The sequence below is a fragment of the Danio rerio genome, chromosome 11 (genome assembly GCF_049306965.1).
Source record: "Danio rerio strain Tuebingen ecotype United States chromosome 11, GRCz12tu, whole genome shotgun sequence".
NCBI lineage: Eukaryota > Metazoa > Chordata > Actinopteri > Cypriniformes > Danionidae > Danio > Danio rerio.
The window spans coordinates 12,568,087-12,590,403 of NC_133186.1; the positions used below are offsets into that span (position 1 = coordinate 12,568,087).

General features: G+C 38.9%; 2 protein-coding genes across 7 annotated transcripts in view; one reads left to right on the plus strand and one right to left on the minus strand.

The window, feature by feature from the left end:
- Positions 1 to 11,821, plus strand: part of gpr179 (G protein-coupled receptor 179) — a 98,503-nt gene extending 86,682 nt beyond the window's left edge. For all 4 annotated transcript variants that reach the window (XM_073916479.1, XM_073916478.1, XM_073916480.1 and 1 more), the window contains 3 exons: positions 328 to 430; positions 3,605 to 3,754; positions 4,224 to 11,821. In XM_073916479.1, coding sequence (XP_073772580.1) covers positions 328 to 430; positions 3,605 to 3,754; positions 4,224 to 7,487 — 3,517 coding nt within the window. In that variant the 3' untranslated portion in view covers positions 7,488 to 11,821. The remainder of the gene's footprint in view (positions 1 to 327; positions 431 to 3,604; positions 3,755 to 4,223) is intronic.
- mrpl45 (mitochondrial ribosomal protein L45) lies at positions 11,753 to 20,647 on the minus strand. Of its 3 annotated transcripts, none has more exons than NM_200307.2 (8): positions 20,536 to 20,647; positions 20,076 to 20,274; positions 17,974 to 17,978; positions 17,780 to 17,878; positions 17,632 to 17,680; positions 13,847 to 13,996; positions 12,176 to 12,349; positions 11,753 to 12,068 (listed from the first exon to the last, which is right to left on the minus strand). In NM_200307.2, the coding sequence occupies exons 2-8, from the start codon at positions 20,253 to 20,255 to the stop codon at positions 11,970 to 11,972; spliced, it is 756 nt and encodes a 251-aa protein (NP_956601.2). In that variant the 5' UTR covers positions 20,256 to 20,274; positions 20,536 to 20,647; the 3' UTR covers positions 11,753 to 11,969. The 3 variants fall into 3 exon arrangements, with proteins under 3 accessions (NP_956601.2, NP_001315514.1, XP_073771662.1); NM_001328585.1 differs by having other exon boundaries at positions 17,974 to 18,091; XM_073915561.1 differs by lacking the exon at positions 11,753 to 12,068 and having other exon boundaries at positions 12,176 to 12,823; positions 13,674 to 13,996; positions 17,974 to 18,091; positions 20,536 to 20,606.
- Between the last annotated feature and the right edge of the window lie 1,670 nt (positions 20,648 to 22,317).

A 22,317-nucleotide genomic window follows, 5' to 3' on the forward strand; every position in this document is an offset into this window, starting at 1 on the left:
AACTTTGTTTGAAGAACATCAAGGTTTTAAATCAGGGATCACCAAACTTGTTCCTGGACGGCCGGTGTCCTGCAGATTTTACCTCCAACCCTAATCAAACACACCTGAACAAGCTAATCAAGGTCTTACTAGGTATACTTGAAACATCCAGGCAGGCGTGTTGAGGCAAGTTGGAGCTAAACCCTGCAGGGACACCGGTCCTCCAGGACTGAGGTTAGTGACCCCTGCCTTAAATGATGGCAAATAGTTTTTTGTTTTTTTTGGGGTGAAATATCCCTTTTCAGCTAATTCTAAGAGTTTATTCTATTGATGACTTTGTCATTTCAGATTTGCCAGACCGTCAATTCATCCTGACTGGATGCTCTTGCTGTTCTTCACTCACACGCATGTCACTATTACTGTTACACTCGGCCTGCTGTTTGTACCCAAGGTATTGATAATCCTTTTTAATATTATTCGATTGTAGTTAGTTAAAGGTGTCCTCCAGGCTTTATCAAAAACTGCATGGTTTAAGTCTTGGGTAAAGGTTGGAATTAAACTCTGCAGGGATCCAGGAACTGAGTTTGAATTCCCTGCAGTAGATTAAATGATTTTTTTATAAAATTAGCTAAAGATAAGTTTCTCACAATATTATTGGCATTAAAAGGAATGGTTCGGTTTTAATAGGTTACACGTGTCAAAGTGTCAATTTTTGAAAACAATACACTGAAAGAAATGACTTTTTGGTGTAGTAAAATCTAATAAATTTATTGTCATAATAAATTTGTATATTTAATATTTACACATTTAATGATGCGATAAATGAGTAGAAAGAGTTAATATTATCATATTAATTTACTTGTAATATTTAAATAGCTTTGATCATTGCAAACTTAGTAATATTAAGTAAAGTTTAAAATAGATATGTCATAATGGATGTGTGGTTGAGAAAGAAAAGTGTTGAGTAAGTTTGTTAGTTTTAACGTTACCACCTTGCAGAAGAGTAGCACTTGTGCTTAGGGTCTTGGCAGTTTTGTTTGACACTTCACCCAGTAAGCATTTTTAAACAAAATTTGCTCTTGGGTTAATTTAGCTTAAAATAATGTGAAATTACACATTTGAGGTCAGTGGAAATACATTCTTAATTAAACTTTGTTACACCAAATGTGCTAATTTGTAACTATAAGATTAATTTGATTAACGCAACGTTCCTTCTAAAACAAGAACTGTACATTACTTGATTAATTTAAATAAATTAACTTTACCTTAGTTTAGTTAGGTTAAACATTAAGTAAACTTTACATAATATCAACAAGTAAATTGTACCAAATATAAGATTTATGCTACACGATCTGTAACATTTAAATTGTTACAAGGATTTTTAAAGTAAATCTTCAGTTATTTTCTTTAGTATACGATTATCATCTTGTGCTTGTGTGAAATCAAGAAGTACAAAAATTAATTGCTGACACACATTGTTATTCTTTAGGTGAACGATTAATCCGTTCAAGTTAATCCACTGAAAAAAAGTTTGTTTTGGTAATCTTCAAAGTCTGAGCATCTGCTTATGCATTTGGAAGAATGCGATCCTTCTCTGTGGATGTCAGTTTGACGGCTTCAGCCACAATATTCTTAACCATCCCCCTCTTACTGTTTGTTTGCTATGAAAGAACACACATAAAAAGCCCCATCCCCTACTTAATTCTCCATTTCAGTTGGAAGTATATTAACATATGGAAATGAAAGTCTCAGTAACTGCTGGTTTATGAGGTTTTTAACACGAAAAAAAAAAAAAAAAAGATTTTTGTGAAATTGCACATTACCTAAAAGTGCTTGACAACTATGGCCCTTTTACAATGTAGATTGTGTCAAAGCAGCTTAACATAGAAGTTCTAGTAAATTGAAACTGCGTCAGGTCAGTTTTCAGAGATTAAATTCAGTTCAGGACAGTTCAGTGTGGTTTAATTTTACTGCTAAGAGTCCAAACACTGAAGAGAAAATCCATCGATGTGCAGATCCACAAATCCCAAACCAAGCATGTGGTAACAAGGGCGAGGAACAAGCTTCACTAATTGACGAAAAAAAAAAAACTTGAGAGTAACCTGGCTCAGTTGGACATGACATATTCTCCTTAAAACAACAAACGAGCTATTCTAAAACAACAGTAGCATGTTTGCACAGAAGCACAATGCTTCTTTACAATGTGACATCAACTTCTGGTCTGGCATGCCTAAGCTGATGTCAATGTGTTTCTGCCACTGAATAAAAAATAAAAAAGTTTATTGAGATCCTTTTTTTTCTCAGAACTGTGTGATACACCACCTGACAAAATTCTTGTCGCCTATCCAAGTTTTAGGAACAATAAATTGACTTCTAGTTGATAATTTGGTTCATAAATGGCTAATATGAAAGGCAAATGCCTGTAGATTACGCTTATTTTAACAAATTAAAATATGATCATGGCTTGATTTTAAATGATTTAATTAAAACAGTAAGGTCTGACTTAGCTTTGACAAAAATCTTGCCACTTAACATAAATAATGTACAGTATGAAAGATAAAGTCATGGTGCAGTGGAAAAATAATTAATATTGGGTTTGACTCCCTTGAGCTTGGAGGACTGCATCCATACATCTCTGCAATGACTCAAATAACTTATTAATAAAGTCATCTGGAATGACAAAGAAAGCATTCTTGAAGGACTCCCAGAGTTCTTCAGTGTTCTTTGGATTCATCTTCAATGCCTCCTCCTTATTCCAGACATGCTCAAAATTGTTCATGTCTGGTGAGTAGGCCAGCCAATCTTGGAGCACCTTGACCATCTTTGCTTTCAGGAACTTTGATGTGGAGGCTAAAGTATGAGAAGGAGCGCTATCCTGCTGAAGAACTTGCCCTCTCATGTGGTTTGTAATGTATTGCGCAGCACAAATTTCCTGATATCTTAGGGTGTTGATGTTGCCATCCACTCTGCAAATCTCTTGCATGCCCCCATACTGAATGTAACCCCAAAACAAGATTTTTCCTTCAGCAAACCTAACTGATTTCTGTGAGGATCTTGGGTCCATGCTGGTTCCAATAGGTCGTCTGCAGTATTTGTGATAAGTGGGATGCAGTTTAACAGATGATTCATCGGAAAAAATCAACCTTCTGACACTTTTCCAAATGATCTACTAGAAGTCAAGTTATTATTTGTTGCTTTTACAACTTGGATCAATGACAAGACTTTAGGTACGTCTTGGTTGTCAGGTAGTGTATAGTGGCTGACACGCAGGAATGCAAAAAAATGACTTCCTGAAAAAACAAGCATAGTGTTATTCCTACAACAAAATCAAAATTTCTTGCTTACTGAAACCATGGCAAAAATATGTGTTGTATTTTATTCTGAAATTCTAGTTTATTCAAATTAGTAAGCAAAAAGTTGTTTGGATGTGCATTTTGCTGGTTATTTTTAAAACTTTGCATTGAAGCATTCTCTAGGGCTAATATTGCTCAATACCATTTGTGTACTAGAAGAAAAGGGTTTTACTCTTAAAAAGTAAAATAGCAAGTATGCAAAGTAGAAGCTTTTAACATGCAGTAGGATGTTTTGTGTCCCATGTACAAATCAGGATTGTTATTTGTTGCAGTTTCTCCATATGTCACAACCAGGCAGAGAAGAAATAGCGGCAGAGGTATATGAGGATGAGGTGGACTTGCGACGTTCGTGTTCTTACCTCAACAGTAGCTTCACCTCGAACTGCTGGAGTGACCAAAGTTTGGACCCTGATGACATTCGGGTAAAACATCTTGGCCTGAAACTGCCCTTTTAGCACACGCGTGCTCACACTTCCTTATTGAAAAGCACACTTCTGTTAATAACAGAGATATCACCTTTTATTGAGGTGAATAATAAAAATAAACAGTCTAAACTACGAGCAACAAATGGGAAATAGTGTAGCAAGGAAGTGAGGGGAAAGAGAGGGGTAACAGGATTGGGACATGAACTTGGTCAGACTTCCCCAAGAGCCAACATGAGCTCCTGAGAGCCTTTGACAACTCTATTATTGAAAACAGTAGAACCAAATGACCTTGTGTTAGCCTTCTCCTCCTCCTCTGCCTTAATTTGCCCTGTTTTGAAGTATGACCCTAAAACTCGTTGTCTTTTGAACATCTTGTTTGTATAGTACATGCCATCACAAAAGCTGTCCTACTATATTGCTCCCTATAACTTTCCTCAACTGAAACCCTTTTTCTCCTCTGCACCAGGATGAGCTGAAGAAACTGTATTCTCAGCTGGAAGTCCACAAGACCAAGAGGATGGCAAACAGCAATCCCCACCTTCCAAAGAAGCGTAGCTCTCGTCTCAGTATTGGACGATCTATTATAAAACGTATCTCTGAGATCCCAGAAAGTTTGAGCAGACAATGTAGCCGTGAAGACAAGGATATCAGTGCTGCAATAGGAACTATAACACGATCGGGATCTTATTACAAATGTCATCAAACCACAAGTATTAACACTATAAATGAAACTTTAATGCAGCCTTCTCCAAAGCTGCGGAAGTCCCATAGTGCCTATGATTGTACCCCAGAAAAGGAAGCCTCTTTATTAAACTCCTCCATGAAAAGATCAACAGAAAAGAGGCACTCACAGCATTCTGATGCAGGATCTATCAATACAACACTGCTGATCTGCAAGTCTGCCAGTGCCCACAATCTATCGCTAGATACTAACCTTTTACTTCCCGAGCCCACCAGGTTTCAAAAGTCACTTAGTGTAATAGAACGCAATGACCATCGCTCTGTGACACCGTGTAGAAGCATTGAAAATGTGTCAATTTCTATCAAACCTACCCCAGCAGAAAGGCCACCCAAGCTGACTGTGGATGTTGACATAAAGAGGCAGACTTCTAGTGCCTTGCTGTCAGAGTCCTTTGACAAGGCAGAGGTCTGCCCATGGGAGGTTCCAGAGGAGCTCCCTGCAACCAAAAATCTAAAACATGTCACATATTCCATCTCAACACAGGAAGAACCAAAATCGCCTGGTGCTCTGTCATCACCAACATTGTTATACGTTTGTCCGTGGGAATACCTGCCACCTCCTTCTCCCCCTGCAATTGAAACTGGGAATGGTATTCAGTCAGAAGTTGATTCCACAAAACCCAAACCTCCAATATCTTGTAGTGCTCCTGGGTCACCACATACAGTTTCTGGCAAGCCAAAAGAATTTCGGGTTTTCTCTTTCCGCTCCACTACACAAAATCTCCTTGCAGCAAAGGGTGTTGGGGAACTTGCAAGAAGCATGAGCAGAGAGAAAAGCCTACAAGAAAGTAACGTTAGGGAGGGAACACTACAAAAATCTCAGTCTACATCCATGAGATTATCTCCAGGCAGTGCAGCTTCAGACAAACGTACCCCACAGACACAAAGACGGGCTATGACTACTATAGGAACAAAACCTTCCCTTGTGAAACAAACAGCTGTACGGCTGCCATCAAATGATTCTCCCGAAAGGAGCCCCAAGCATACTGCTCCAGTTCACGTCTGCCCATGGGAGTCAGAGGAGGTGATCTTGGAGGTCAAAAAGCAGAATGATATAGCATTACAAAGACAACTGAGTGACAAGAAAGAATTGACTGTGACAGCAAGTAACGATGGTTTAAAGCCATCTGAGCTACAACTTAAGTCATTATTAGTTGTTCCTAATACAGAAGTGTGTCCATGGGATGTCCCAAAACCTTTTCATCAAAGTAGCATGTCTGAAGTCTGTCCTTGGGAGGTTGTGGAAGTCGAGCAATTGCAAACCAAAAACATGCAAACTGATGTCTGTCCTTGGGAAACAGACTCATCAAGGGTTACTGAAGACACAATATGCAATACCACTGTTGAAGTACCCATGCCTGGAGACATCCAGAAGCAGGTAAAAGTGAAGCCTGAAACATCCCCTTCTGATGTATCAGATACAAATATACCCAAGGTCAAACAAGGATCCATAAAAATGTCCAATGAGACAAAGCCTGGTGAAAGGGTTATTTATGTTAATACCAGAGAGTGTCGGTTGGAACAAGAATCGGCTCAGAAAAGAGGATTTATGGAAACAAGTAAAACACTGAAGCAAGAAGAAAGTGATTTTCCTGAACCACCCCCACCTGTAACTGATGTATGTCCTTGGGATTTAGAGCCAAATACAAAAGACAATTCAAAACCCTCAATGACTAAAAAAGCAACTGTTTGTCCGTGGGAGGCAGGGGATTCTGAAAAGTCAGAAGAGAGGGAAAGTGCTACAATCAAGGGGTCAGCAAAAGTACATCAAAAACAAGAAAGTGTATATGCAAATGTCTGTCCATGGGAAACAAGCGAGTCTGTTAAGACCATGCAGAAACAAGATAGTATCAGTAGAAATGTCTGTCCATGGGAGACACAAGAGTCAGTGAAGACTTTGCAGAAACAAGATAGTGTCCGTACAAATGTTTGTCCATGGGAGACAGAAGACGGGGTAAAAACCTTACAGAAACAAGATAGTGTCCGTACAGATGTTTGTCCATGGGAAACAGAAGAATCTGTCAAGACCTTGCAGAAACAAGATAGTGTCCGTACAAATGTTTGTCCATGGGAAACAGAAGAATCTGTCAAGACCTTGCCGAAACAAGATAGTGTCCGTACAAATGTTTGTCCATGGGAGACAGAAGACCAGGTAAAAACCTTACAGAAACAAGATAGTGTCCGTACAGATGTTTGTCCATGGGAGACAGAAGAGCCAGTCAAGACCTTGCAGAAACAGGATAGTGTCCGTACAAATGTTTGTCCATGGGAGACAGAAGAGACGGTAAAGTCCTTGCAGAAGCAAGACAGTGTCTGTACAAATGTTTGTCCTTGGGAGACAAGCAAGTCTGTTAAGACCATACAGAAACAAGACAGTGTCCGTACAAATGTATGTCCATGGGAGACAGAAGAGCCAGTCAAGACCTTGCAGAAACAAGAAAGTGTCCATGCAGAAGTTTGTCCATGGGAGACAGAAGAGCCTGAAAAGGCCTTGCAGAAACAAGACAGTGTTCTTTCAGATGTTTGTCCATGGGAGAAAAATGAGCCAGTGAAGACCTTACAGAAGCAAGATCGTGTCTGTTCAGATGTCTGTCCATGGGAATCAAACACATCAGCGATTCAATCAGTGCCACAAGACTCCCCTCGTACGGTCCCAACAAAAAGTCAAGAAAGTGCTCAAGAATCTGTCTGTCCCTGGGAAACTAACATGGGAACAACAGCAACAACAGAAGCCAGCACAAGTCAAACTGTCCTAGACACAATCAGAACACACCCTTCAGACACACAGACTGCAGAAGAGTTACGGGTTAACCCTCCTCTAGCTAGACGTGATGCATTATGTCCCTGGGAAATGGAAGGGGGGCGACAAGAATCTATAACCATGCATGATAATTTAGATGTCTTCACTTGGGAGGAGACAATCCCAGAGGAAGATGATGGTGATGCAGAAACTGCTGCAGAGGCCTTCATCTTCCCTCCAGACCTGTAACCCACAAGGGAAGTATCATTGTGCTTTATATACCTTGGAAGACATTGTAACAAGGACCACTGGTTACATTCGGGCTTTATGCAGAATGTTCCTCCACAGCAGTAGGCATGCTTTACTGACTGTTATTTAAGGAAGGATTCCTGCTATTGCAATTTTCTCCCTAGTCAGCTTAATAAACTGTATCTGGAGACTGACTGAAATCAGGACAGAACTGCTCTCCGGTGCGCATTCCCTTCTGGCCTTACATTACTACAAACCCCATTTTATTTGGTATTGTTATGTGTGTATTTGTGTTTATATGGCTGTGTAGATAATATTGTCTGTAAAACCTACATCACCAACATTTCCTTGGTGGAACATTAAGAAGGTTTATTTCCATGTATTTTCAGTAAAAAACAAACAAACATCACATCAATACTACCAATTAACTAAGTGAAGAGAAAAATTGGCCTGGGGTGCGTTTCCCAAACAACAACATAACTCGCGACTGTTGTGACGAGTGTTTCCCAAAACCATAGTTTCTCTGTCGTAGATACATTGTTTGAACCACGTAAGTTATATCGTTAAACGCCCATAATGATGAAAGAAAAAAACATCCAATATTAGTTGTAGTAAAAACATGCACTCGTTTTGATGGTCTCAGATATACATCATCATGTTAATTTTAATTTTTAGCTCTCTGCAACTCATGGTCCCCCACTGAAGCGAAGCAGGGCTGCACCCGGTCAGTACCTGGATGTGAGCCCTCATGGGAAAGCTAGATTGCTCTCGGAAGTTGTTAGTGAGACCAGCAGGAAGTGCCCAACCTGCTGTCTGAATGGGTCCTAACGCCCCAGTATATTGATGGGGGGACTCTATACTTCTCAGTGAGAGCCGTCTTTCAGATGAGCGTTAAACCGAGGTCATTTAAATCCCAGGATGTCCTTCGAAAAAAGTAGGGGTTTAACTAGAGATGGGGACTCCAAAAGAGTTGATTCCTTGACTCAATGGACCTACGTGAACACTTATTCATTTTGAATTTCGCAACCACAAGTACTCATAAATAATTAGTTTCATTTTTAAATTCCTATAACCTTTTGCGATTTGGTTTTAAAGATGATCTGCCTGTGATGTTAAGTTTGCTGTGTTATAAATGAAATATAGCACATTTGTTTAAATTTAAAGGGGAATGACATCTTACATAAGCACTGCAGGTAAAATTACGATGTTATTAGTTGCTATCTCTGCCTGTTTCACAATAAATTTATTAATTGATTAAATATTTTAAAAACACTAATCATAATGACAAAAGTAGCCTAGATTTATTTATTGACAAAACATGTCGTCCTGTTTTGTTTTTTTGCCCTAGACGCACTTGTTTTCACCTCTAATATTTAGGCTATTCTTCTTGTTTATTTTGCAGATGAATACAAATTGCATGCATTAAAATTAAGATACAATTCAAAACAAACTAAATAAGTTTCAAAAAGAGGATTTTTAAATTAAAAATATAGCCACGGCTAAGTGTTCAAAAACAGGTCTAACTCGCTCCTTTTCTTCAGGCTTATGCTGTCCCACTAACACACTCTAATTTAATTACAATAAACAAATAGCACAAAACAAACAGCGATATTTCAAAGTAAAGGAACAGGCTATTTAACAGTAGACTTTAAAAAAACACATTTAAGAGTGAGAGAATAATATGATAGGCTGCTTTGAGGCAGTCTATCACACTGCTTTTGTTATTTTAGGTTTGTTATGGAATATTTAAGTTAAAAAAATCTGTGGGTTTAATATTTAATTAGTCATTGAATCAAATTAAAAAGCTATTTTGTTTATTGATCGTTTGAAACGTCTGTACAAATACAGCAACAACCACAGACCGTCTGCTACTCCAGATTATTTTGTTTACTCAGTACTCTGTATTCAACTATCAAACATCATATTCAGAAGATATTTAGGCTATTTAATGATTTTTATTTAATCGTTTTTGGGCTCAATTTGGGTGTTTTTTTTAATTTGTTAATTAACTGTTACACATCTTTTTATTAAATATGTTGATAATAAAAAGATGTTTTAACTTTGACAAGTTTAGATCATTTATTAAATTACATTGCAATCTTGGAGACAATTCAAATATGTTGTAAATAATATAGACTTATAACTATTTGACTGCAGATAATTTAAACTGCAGATTTTTTGCTGTCGCTATTTCAAGTGAATCCAAAATTAGGAGTCGAGAATCAGTCAACTCAAAAAACCTGAAACCGAACACCCCTAGGTTTAACCCCTGCATCTTGGCCAAATTTGCTCACTGCCCTCTGTTCATCATGGCCTCCTAACCATCCCCATATCATAATTGTCTTCATCCCTCAGTCTCCTCTCCACCAATCAGCTGGTGTGTGTTGTACGGTCTGGCGTAATATGGCTGCCGTTGCGTCGACCAGTTGGATGCTGCACACTGGTGGTGGATGAGGAGATCACTCAAACTGAACTGTGAAAAATCCCCTGTAAGTAAACTACACGTGAGAGATGGATTCAGTGTTATCTTTTTTTTTTTTTTTAAATCATTCATACTTTCAATGTTGGAACGTTCTGAGGGAATAGAGTTAGAGGATAACTGGGAATAGAACACAGACATTAACTATTATTTATACCACAGCTCTAGAGGTGTAGTTGCAAACGTACCAATATCTATGCAAACATACACGTTTGCGAATGTTCGTTGGAACGATGAATTTGGGAAACGCCAAATCAAGGACTATGTTTGTAAACACACAACTTGGCATCTTAGTTGGCTAATGATGGTTCTCGGAAACGCACCCCTGGATAATGTTCATGACAATGTTGTAAACAGCTTTTTAGTGTCTACCGTACTTTTAGACCAACAATTCCACTTTTAAATACAACTATATAAATGCTATACGTTTGACCTGTATTCAGATCAAGGCAGGCATAAGAATCATACTGGAAATCAAGAGTGTTTAAGAGCAGAAAAAAACTAATATTATGGAAGTCCATGGGTACCAGTTGCCAACATTTTTCAAAATATCTTCTTTTGTGTTCGACAGTAGGAAAAGAAATCAGTCAGGTTTGGAACAAGAGATGGGTGAGTAAATGACGATTTTTAAAAATAATTTTTAGGTGAAATTCCCCCTATAAAGTGACATTCAGTTCAGTTCTTGTTTATTTCTTTAGCGCTTTTACAATGTAGATTATGTCAAAGCCGCTTAAGCTATAAGTTCTAATTAAGTCCAGATTTCAGAGTGGTACAGGCAAACTACATTTTGGACCTTCATTTCAGGGATCACAAAAGCTGACAGCCTGAAGTCCCGGGGCTATTGCAGTGGCCAGCCAGATAGATACCTACATAGCCTGCTGGGCAATTAGATAGATTAGATTATATAGATTTTGGTAGTCCAACTGAAAAATGATAGCCCCAGTACTTTGGGCGACCACAATTTGTGAGCCCTGGGTTTGTAATGAACCAGTTGTGATTTAATAATTGTTTACAGCACTTTTCAGTACAAATTAGTTCACAAATCAAGTAAGGTCATGAGGTTTAAGACTAGAACTCAGTTTACTTGTTCACTGCATAACATTTACACCATAACATGTACAATAACAAAGCGGGACCAGGATAATCTCTTGGATGGCCATTAATAAGCTGTAAATATGAGTTTTTTTTTATTATTTCATTCTTTTTTGTAGAGTTTTAAGGCCCCTTGTGTGAGCATGTGAAACGAAATGTTAAGGGTTTCCAAAACAAATCATTGTGTACATGTTTAATTGGTCACACTTTATCTTGATGATCAGTTTGTTGAATTTAAGTTACATTGCATCTACATGCCAACTAATTCTCATTAGATTATATGTAGACGGTTAGGTTAGGTTTAGTGTAAGTTGACATGTACCTGCAAAGTTTCCTATAGTCAGTAAAATGTCTGTTGGAGCAGTATCAGCAGATATTAAGCAGACAGTCTACTGTTACTCAAATGGACCATCAAATTTAAGTGTTACTGTTTAATTCAGCCTATTTATTTGCTTCTTCTAACAAATAATTACAGACTTTAGCAAAGGCGATCGTTAGACTGCACTAATAAATCCCACCAGAGTTAGATGTTTGAGTTTCAGTTATTGTCATTTTGAATGTACTTGTAATGTTAGCTTTTCAAAGCAGGAAGTAACCATGAACACTATGCTTTTGTATTGCAATTTTTTTTTTGTAAGAACCAACAGTCAATTTTTAACAATAACCAAAAGGAAGTTTCCATTAACTTCTTTCAGTGTAAAAACCGACACTTTATTTTTATATTCTGTGAGTTGAGCATTCTGAAATAAACATTTCAACTCCGCGCTGTTGATTTTCATGCATGATGGAAATGTTGAACACGATGTAAAAACATATTCAATGTGTCCAAGTGCAGATGGAAAACAAACTGAAGAGGTGTTATAAATACAGCATTATTTATTTTGATAACTGGGAATTGATCTGTACAGGCATTATTTATGCCACTGAACTGCATTTGGCTTCGGTATCTGATAATTCAGATCTTCAAACTGTTCACCGGACTTCAGCTTGGGTCCAGGGATCATAACGGTCTGTTGAAATCAGAAATTAATTCAAGTAATGATAAAAATGATATGAAACATGTAGTCCTTAACATCACAAATTCAATAATAAAAAATACAAAGACGGAAAACTCCACCTTAATAATGGGATCTTTTGGTGGAGCCCATGCTGGAACAATCTTGCCATGAAGCCTCCAGCGCCCGTAAGGATTCACCAGATGTCTCTCCATCACCAGATACTCCAGGACATCTCTGGGCTCTTCCTCATCTCCGAGCATCAGCCGGCCAAAACGGTCATAGATGGCCAGCGTCTGAAAGATGGCGTGATGAAATTAGCATCACGAGGAGAGAACTCAGAAAAATTGCATTTCTAAGACTCAAACTCATGGCGAAGCTCTCTGTCCTTCTTTAAAAATTAACACTTTTAAAATGAAGTATGTGTTTGTTTGAAGTGTTTAGTGTTAGCAAACAGTATAATGCCAGCAAATCTGGTGAAAGTGAGGTTTAGAAGTACGCAGGGGTGAAAACTGTAAGTTAAGCTCAAAATCCTTCTAATAACTTTTCAATCCATGCAAATGCACTGAAAATGCTAAACATTCCAAAACAAGAAGGAAAAATGGTTAAATGTATTATTATTTTACAGAAAGTGAAGAAAAAATGTAAAATAATTTAGAGCCTAAATCCGTTTCCCAACCCTGTTCCTGGATGCACACCAACACTACATATTTTGGATGTCTCCCTCATCTGAACCATTCATTTGAGGTTTCAGAGTCTCTTCTAATGTTCTGATGAGTTGATTCAGGGGTGTTTGATTAGGAAGTGGTTGAAAATGAGTACTGTTGGTGTGCCTTTAGGAACAGGGTTGGGGAATACGGACCAAAAACTAGAGGTCTGGACCCGACCAGAATTCTTGCGGTGCGGGAATACATTTCCAAATAAAACATGTAGCGGTCAGTAAAGGTCTGGTGTAATTTGAACAGTGGGCAGTCTAACAATATAGCATTCCCAAGTCCCAATGTTATTTTGGAGCAGAATATCTGTCATTATCTTCATTCTCCTTGATCACCATGAATAAATGAATAATGAAGGGCAGAGGGCTGCTGAAGACATTTAGAGAGATATCAGCTGCTGTCTGGGCTTTCCCTGCCTTTCTACAGCTCAGATTTCTACACCTTACATTTGTTTTCTTTGCATATATGGATTTCTTTGGTGGTAAACAACATCTGGCAAAAATTTAAAGTAAACAGCATCTTTACAAATGTTTTTTGAGAAAAATGCCTGCATTCCACATGTTGAATACTCATTTCCCCTACTGTATTAATGAGAATTAAACCAAATTGTTTTTTAGTTCATAACCCTTTAAAGAAAGCATCCAAATAACTATGATCAGACATATTTGCACAAACTATGCAATTCAGCACTACAATATATAATAGACTGCTTAAAAAGCAAGCAGCATTAATGCTAAGAGACCCAATGTTGCTTTATAACAGAACTCACACAGCTTCAATATATCTTAATTCAATGTTTCCCAACCCTGTTCCAGAAGGCACACCAACAATACACATTTTCAACCTCTTCCTAATCAAACACCCCTGAATCAACTCAGCAGGACATTAGAAGAGACTCCAAAACCTGAAATGAATGGGTCAGATAAGAGAGGCATCCAAAACATGTACTGTTGGTGTTCCTTCAGGAACATGGTTGGGAAACACTGTCCTACTTAGCAGCTCTCCAGTGTGATTAAGCTTACTCTTTGATTTAGCTTGAAGTATAACATGGCCTGTACATGAAAGCGTCTCACTCACCTGTCTAGAATGCATGCGGACAGTGACCTGACCATAGAGATTGCCTTTGCTGATCATGTCAGGACATCGAGCTTGAACAAGTCGAGGAGGCTCTAGAGACTCAATAAAGCGCCAACGCAGAGTCTTATAACGATTCCCCCGAACCATCTCCTGAAAAACACACACACAGACAGAGACCATGTCAAATGCTGAACAAGGACACATTGGCCTCTGAAGAAAATACTGATATGCTTTTACATATAGGCGGGGGTCCATAAAAGTGAGAATGAGTATTTATAAAGTATAATTCACCTAAAAATGTCATTTTTGCCTTAATATAATGATGTATTCGCGGCCGCGAAATCACACGTGACGTGAGGTGCTGACCTTGAGCTGTTACCACAGAGAGGGCGGGCCCTACTTAATGATAGACGTGCCATTGAACCACTATACATTTTACATTCGTCCTTGGCCCAATATGTACTTGCTATGTGTGTATAAAGAATGCTGATATGAGATATGAAATAATCAGTAGTTGGCAAATATATTAGCTGAATAGGTTTGTAAATTTAAGGGTGCTTTCACACCTAGACTTTTGTTTCGGACCCTGTCTCGTTTGCCCACTTAGCACGGTTCGTTAGGCATTTGTGAATCCACTAATCAAGCTCGGATCTGCATCCAATAAGGTGGTCTCTGAGTTTTATGGATATGTAATAGGCATACGGCTATATGAAGAGAGAAATATGAGTAGGGCGGGAGGTCATTCCAGACATCCCAAGTCTCCCAGAAGTTTCCAGGGTCTCCTGCAAATAAACACAGAGACTCCCAGATGCCTGCAAACGAGTGATAATCTTCTGGAAATTGCGCATCTCCCTCTCAGTCCTCAAATACATTGCGCACCCTTCTCACTCCTCCCCACAGCATCTCTCCTGTCTCTTCAGACACGTCGCGTGCACCTTGTCAAACACCACCAAACCAAACAAATATTTCCCAGTTTTTCCTCTGGAGAAAGGCTTATTTGTTTTATTTTAGCTAGAATAAGGCCGTACTCCCCCGACGGCCCGCAATCACAACACAAACGGGCTTCGGCACGCTTACGTCATCGCTGCTGCGCTGTTCAGTGAGAAGCGCTCTCTCACTCAGCAGTAGGGTTGTAACAATATACCGGTATGACGGTTTACCACGATTTGAACGTGCACGATTATCATACCATGAACAATTGCATATCAACGGTTTTAACCCTTTAAGACCGAGACAGCCGCCCGCGGCTAAAAATAAGTATTGCTCTTAAATGTTTAATAACAAAACATTTATTTTGATCCGCTGATCCGATTCATACAATTCAAAGATTGACATAAAGAAGAGAATCTCAGCTTTCCAGTGCTGTATCACATAACATTCGGACTTTCAGAGGCTCCAGAATCAGTGCGGTTACGTCATCAAAATTTGACAACGCTGATTTGACAAAGAAACGCTCGTCACTGTGTCTCCGGACAAATCAGACATGATACATTGATGCATTGTCCCTCCTCCATGCCCAGATTGGTTCAAACTCGCTATATCACAACCAATAAGCATAGGTTTCGCTTTTGTTTGTGGACCAAGCTTTTTGAACAACACGGAATGAGAGATAGGCATACATTTATGCGCGGCTAAATAAAACGCAAAAAAAAGTTTTTCATGAAATAATTCTCATACTAAGTACTTTTGCATGCACAGCAGCACAGAAACATGACAAAACAGTGACACAGCAAAGACGAACTGCTGCTCTTGCTGTTTTCAAAAGACGCAAATGAAGATGCAGCTGTTTGTCTGCATTGCAGACAACCATATAAAAATCCATATCGATAGACAACCATATCCATGCTGGCACATAAAACCTAAGGATGATCCATATTGAATCTAGTTTTGTTATGTAACTATTTATAGTATAGTAAATATTTATATCTATTTTTTACTGAGGATTTGCACCATGTTTATTTGGACTTTATTTGGACTTTGACACATTATTTATTATTTTCTTATTTTTATTTGTTAATTGTAAGTGGTGTTGTTTATAGTAACTAAAAATATATTATTTGGAAAAAGTCAAATTTGCTTCACTGTTCTATTATTTTGTAACATTTGTAACATACCGTATACCGCGAAACCGTCAAACCGTGGTATTGTTTTAGACGATTATCATACCGTGAAAAATTCATACCGTTACAACCCTACTCAGCAGCACAGTGGAGATTTCTCTAGTTATATCGTTTCAGTCGTTTGTTATGCAGTGACATGCAGTCAAATATTTCCCCAAACAGTCCTTAGGGATGCAGTGACACGCAGTCAGATATTTCGCCGAACAGATCCGCCAATTTTGACGCTTATAAACAATCATATAGCTCTTGTGCTGCAGGAATGAGGAGGTCTGCTGAAGGCGCGCAGCTGTCGTGCTGTGAGGAGTTCTCGTCTTTAATACACTACGGCAGTTTGCGTTCACTGAACAGTAAGAATGATTAATAAATCCATATGAAACAGCCCCTTAAAAGTCACGTCTCGCTTTCAGTTTCGGGCTTTGGCGCGTTTTGCACTCACACACAAGCGTACCGCACCAAAGCCCAAGTGAACCGGGTTCAGGCACACCTCTTCCAACCGGGCCAGGGTCGGCCAAGTGAACTGTGCTTGAGCCCGATTCAGCGCACTCACACTTCTCAAACGATCCGGGAAACGGGCCGGGGCACGGTACGGATGGCATAGTGTGAGTAGGCCATAAAAGCAGGTTTAAATATTCTGAAACCCATTTTAAGGTCAATATTATCAGCCCCCTTAAGCAATATATTTTTGATTGTCTGCAGAAGAATCTACTGGGATACAATGAACTGCCTAATTTCCCTAATTAAGCCTTTGAATCGCACTTTGAATCTGAATGCTCGTATTTTGAAAAATATTTTTTAAAAATCATCACAGCAAAGATAAAACAAATCAGTTATTAGAAATGAGTGATCAAAACTATTATGTTCAGAAATAAGTTGAAAAAAAATCTTATTTCCATGAAACAGAAATAGGGGGAAAGGGTTGCTAATATTCAGGAGGGCTAATAATTCTGACTTCAACTGCATATATACAGTTTTACACCCAGCAAAGGAAAGAGAAATAAATACAATAGAATAAAAATATGAAACAAACTGCGCTTTAAGCATCTTCACTGTAAGAAAAACACTTTAGCTACAAAAGTCCTTCAGTCAAGAGCAGTAAGGGATTTTGTCCTTGTTGTTTGATTAATAATGATAAAAACAGGCGGCAGCAGGAATATCGCTTGCTGTCACTTTAATGATTTCTCTTTCACGTGTCTTTTGATTCTCAACTTGTTTGTTTATTCCACAAATGAGGGTTGATATTAATAATCACTAAACATCACGTTTCGACAGCTATTTGACCATTAAAGCGCTCACATTAAGATGACTTTAGATGTGTGTGCTCTGCTCTACTTGTCACAATGTCAAATGAGATCGAATGCTGACCACATGCTTCTGACTGTGTGTGCGCGCCGCACACACACACACATAAGCATGCGGTTTTTCGCGCTGCAAAGTTACAATACAGCACATGCTTTTAGTCATTTTCACATGGAACTGAGCTTTGCATAGCAACAAATGTTTACCGCTGGAGAGGGGGCGGTATATGATGCAATAATTGTTTATCTCGATTAATGGTTTTTCATAATCCCCCTAATCTCCACCAAGTTGTATCCTGCACTTTGTGTGTATATGCCAACATGCGTCTACAATTTTTTTTTTTTAGAGTACGTCTTGGTCTCTACTTACAGGGTAACATCTCTCCGTCACCAGTGAATGAAGTTTTTCTTTGTTAAATCTGTGGAGGAGGAAAAGAAGGATGACACAGAGGTTTTCATTTAAAAAATAATAATCTAATCCAGTGATTACTCTTGATGAAATAGGATTTCCTTCCTACTCTGTGAGTGCTGCATGAGCATCTATGAAGATCTGCTGGCCTATTCCTGGAAATTCTTTAGAGGTGAATGTGGAGTCATAATCCTTTATTTTACGAATCCTGTAAATATGGAAAACACGCCAAACATAAACATAATTCCAGTTGAATTGGAGTCTAATGTTAATATAGAAACAGTGAGGAGAGGGGTTGCTTACGCCAGCTGTGACGCTGCGGTCTGCCGGAGCTGCTCTGTACGCTGCTTCAGACCTTCTTTAGTGAGAGTGGAGAGACGAGCATCTCCTTCAGGAGGAACATATGGATCATAGATGCCCGCTAAAAAAAACAAAAGGATCATGTGGGGAAAATAAAAATAAATAAAAAAAATCATCCAGAAAAAGAAACAAGAATCATTCATTTAACAACTGTCCAGTGAACATCTAAGGGTGCTTTCACACCTGCCTTATTTAGTTCGATTGAATCGCACTAGAGTTTGTTTCCCCTTTTGGTGCGGTTCGTTTGGGCAGGTGAGAATGCAGCAATCGTACTCGAGTGCGCACCAAAAGCGGACCAAATAAGTGTACCGAGACCTGCTTGAAGAGGTGGTCTCGGTACGCTTTCAAACGAACCCTGGAGCGGTTTGTTTGTGGTGAGAATATGATCCGTACTAAAACAGGTCCAACCGCAAAAAGTACTGCAAGTTTTGGACTAATTCAGCTGCCGTAGGCTGATGCGCTGTGCATTATGGGATATGGAGGAAAAATATTTGTTGACAGCGCTTTACCAACAGAGAGAGGGGGAAACATTACCTGATGGATCGTTGGTAATATTTCCGCAAGATGACCATGTTGCAGTTTAGCTAAATTAATTCACGCCTCCTCCTGAAGTGACGAGCGATGCATTAAACACTGTTTTCCAGCCGCGCTTCATTCTCGTAATGTATAGTTTGTCTAAAGCAGGGATACAATCAGCCAGCGCAGTCGTCCCTCCAGAGTAAAAGGTTTTGTTTACCTTCGGGAGTTCACTGGCATTTTCCCACACGTGAATTCTGACCAATCAATAAGCAGTTTAGGAAATATGTTCAACAACATCTGGCCAATGCGAGATGTGGATTTTGTCAGATGACTGCATTTTGGTTCGTTTTAACTGGTTCGGACCAAAGCCAGCAGTGTGGTGTGAAAACGACCCAAAGACGGCAGAAGATGCAACAATGTATCATTTATTACCCTTGGTCCGGACCAAATGAAGCGAACTACAGATGTGAAAGCACCCTAAAGAGCTTTACTTGACAGGTTTTGCAGATGATCAAAATTAGTCTCTTCTGGATTTATTTGATCAAAAACACACACAATATCAACAGTACGATTTTGTTATATTTGACTGGTACTACTTGCAGTACACTAAAAAACTTTTTTTGCTGCTTGTTAAAACTTTTAATTTAAAATGAGGTGAAACAGCACAATTCCTGATGGGTTTTTTTGTGGGAAAACCTAATAATTTTATGTTCCATCCACTTCAATTTTTAAAACAATAAAGTTAACTTAATCCATTTGTGTTGGGACATTCATTCATTTTCTTGTCGGCTTAGTCCCTTTATTAATCCGGGGTCGCCACAGCGGAATGAACCGCCAACTTATTCAGCAAGTTTTTACGCAGCGGATGCCCTTCCAGCCGCAACCCATCTCTGGGAAATTGCGTAGGGACGACATGACAAAATTGTGTGGAACTTATGCTCACAACCAGCTCTGTGAAAAGACACTTTCTGGCAGGCTGGATTTTAGCGTCTGATCCATGGTGACTCGTGGGTGTTGTCACAGTGTTGCCAGATTGGGCGTTTATTTATTTGTATGCTGGTACAAAAAGGCTTTGGCAGGATGACAAAACTTGGGTGAGTCTGAGATTAGTTTGGAGGTTATGGAAACAGCATACCTTGAGTAAGCAGGTTTACGGTTTAAAGAGATGGACCACTCAAAAATGAACATTTACTCACCTTCTAGTGTTTCAAAACCTTAAGGAGTTTAATTTTTCAGTTGAACACAAAAGAAAATATTTAGAATAATGTTAGAAACCTACATTGACATACAGTAGGATAAACAAACACCATAGAAGTCAAGGGACACGGGTTTCCAACATTTTTCAAAATAACTTCTTTTATGCTCGACAGCTGACAAGTAAAGGATGAGTATGTGGTGACATAATCTTCAGGTTTGGGTGAACTACTAACTCTTTAATCAAGCCAAAGCTCAGGGTTTTGCAGATATTAAGTTAACCCAGTTTTCTGGTATCGCCCCTGCGGTCGCTGGTTGGTCCTCATGTGTACCTGTGCATGAGATGTTGATGGGTCTCTCCATGTACTCTTGTCGGACCACCACACCGGCAGCTCGGGCTTTTTTCTCCTGCTCGTCCTGGGTCTTCGATTTAATGTTTGCTGACGGAGGAATGAACAAGCGTCTTTTTGTCCGGACGGGAACCCGAAGCACTGCCTGCCACAGCCGGACATCCAGCAGAGACGAGCCGTACTGGACCATACATAATAAACGAGGAACACGATAATATGTGAATAGTGTATATGTGAAATAGTTAAATATTATGAATTTAATGTATAGTTAGCTTAAAAACAAGTTAATAAAATCACTGAAGCATTTAAAATATGTACTGAAGTATCCAATTGACAAGTTTAGCGTGCAGGCTCACATTCACTTAAGCTTTATGTGGAGCTTTGCAAATTCATTCTGTTTGCTAAAAATGCAACGTTAAAGTCGCTTTATAATATTTCATACCTTTATATTTTGACATGATGTTGGTTGAAGGCATTTCAACGTCCTACATATGGAGGCCGCCATCTTCCTTCAGGACTCCTTCGTGCACGAAAAATTAGTGTGATCCGTTCAGTAGTGCCCTCCAGTGGAGAGGAGAGGCACTGCAACGGAGTTTCACCCAAAATCAAAACTGTCATTGTTACTCGAAAAGAATATATTTTAAACAATGTCATAAAAAATACAGCCACTGCCATATTATTTGTCTACTATGGAAGTCAATGGCTGCTGGTTTCCAGCATTCTCAACAATATCTGGTTTTGTGTTCAACAAAAGAAAGAAATTCATAAATATTTAGAAACACTTGTGTGTGAGTGTGTGAGTAGGCTTAATGGCGAGTAAATTTACAAATTTGTAAATTACAGTCGGTCAGCAGATTCAAAGCTATTCTTTTTTTAATGCGTAACAGAATTTTAGTTCACTCTATACACCAGTCATATTCAGAAATGAATCGCTGTGTTGATCTGATACGTCCTTTTGTTGCATAGCCTAATATTTTCAATCACAAAACCAGACAATATCATGTCAAAAATATAACACAATATTAACTTGTTACTTGAACTGTATCACAGCAGTTTAGAAATTTTGAAAGACAAACAGGAATCAGTGTTGTTGGGTTTTTTTTTGCATGTTGATGTATGTTTAAGAATCTCTGCTGTATGCTTTATGGCAGAATTTAATCAATTTCACAAACTGTCGACACGGTGGCTCATTGGTTAGCACTGTCACCTTACAGCAAGAAGAACGCTGGTTCGAGTCCCAGCTGGGTCTGTAAGTATTTCTTTGGGAAGTTTGCATTTTCTCCCAGTGTTTGCACGGGTTTCCTCCGGAGGCTCCGTTTTCCCCCACAGTGCAAACACATGCAGAGTACAGGTAAACTGGGTAAACAAAATTGGCTGTAGTGTATAAGTGTGTGAATGGGTGTTTCCCAGTACTGGGTTGCAGCTGGAAGGGCATCCGCTTCATAAAGCATGCTGGAATAGTTGGCGGTTCATTCTGCTGTGGCGACCTCTGATTAATAAGGGACTAAGCCAAAAGAAAACAAATGAATATCCTAAATTCTCCACACTATTTTTAGTCAACGGCTCGTATATTAGTGGCTTTATCTGTTTAACACATTGTGTACTTTATTTGTCAACTGTAAATCACAAAATTGCCCTAATTCTGCTTATATTTTCAGACTTTCCATTGACTTCCTTTTTAATCTTCATCCCCAACAGTTAAATTGGTTAATTAAACACATATAAACAACCTTGTGTTCTTTTTTTAATAACAGATTGTCTCTTGCAAGTGTATATGCATCTGATGGTTCAGCACTAACAGGTCTGAGATCCGATCCGAATAGTCTAGGGTCGGCCTGACCCCAAAGAAACATGCCACCTTCCATACCTGGACTAGATACAATCCCTTATTGATGTACACATTTAAAATGGTCTATCTTTGCTTTGGAAACTGAATCACACCCTTTCTGGTCTTGTGTAAAGAGTGTAATCGCTGTATTAATGTACTGAAAGGCAGAGCGGCCTATAGGAACTCATGTGTTGAAGCTGGCTTCTGCTGATAAAACTGCAAACTATCTTCAGTAAACGTTATCTATTTATTTGAATCTCTGACTCTGGCTCTTCTTCATCTGATAGGCTGCTCATTCTTTGGGTTTAAACTGTAAATTATACCAACATCTTATAGAGATCATTTCTGACTGGGAAAAACAGACACTTAGGGCGTACTCACATTATGTACAGTTGC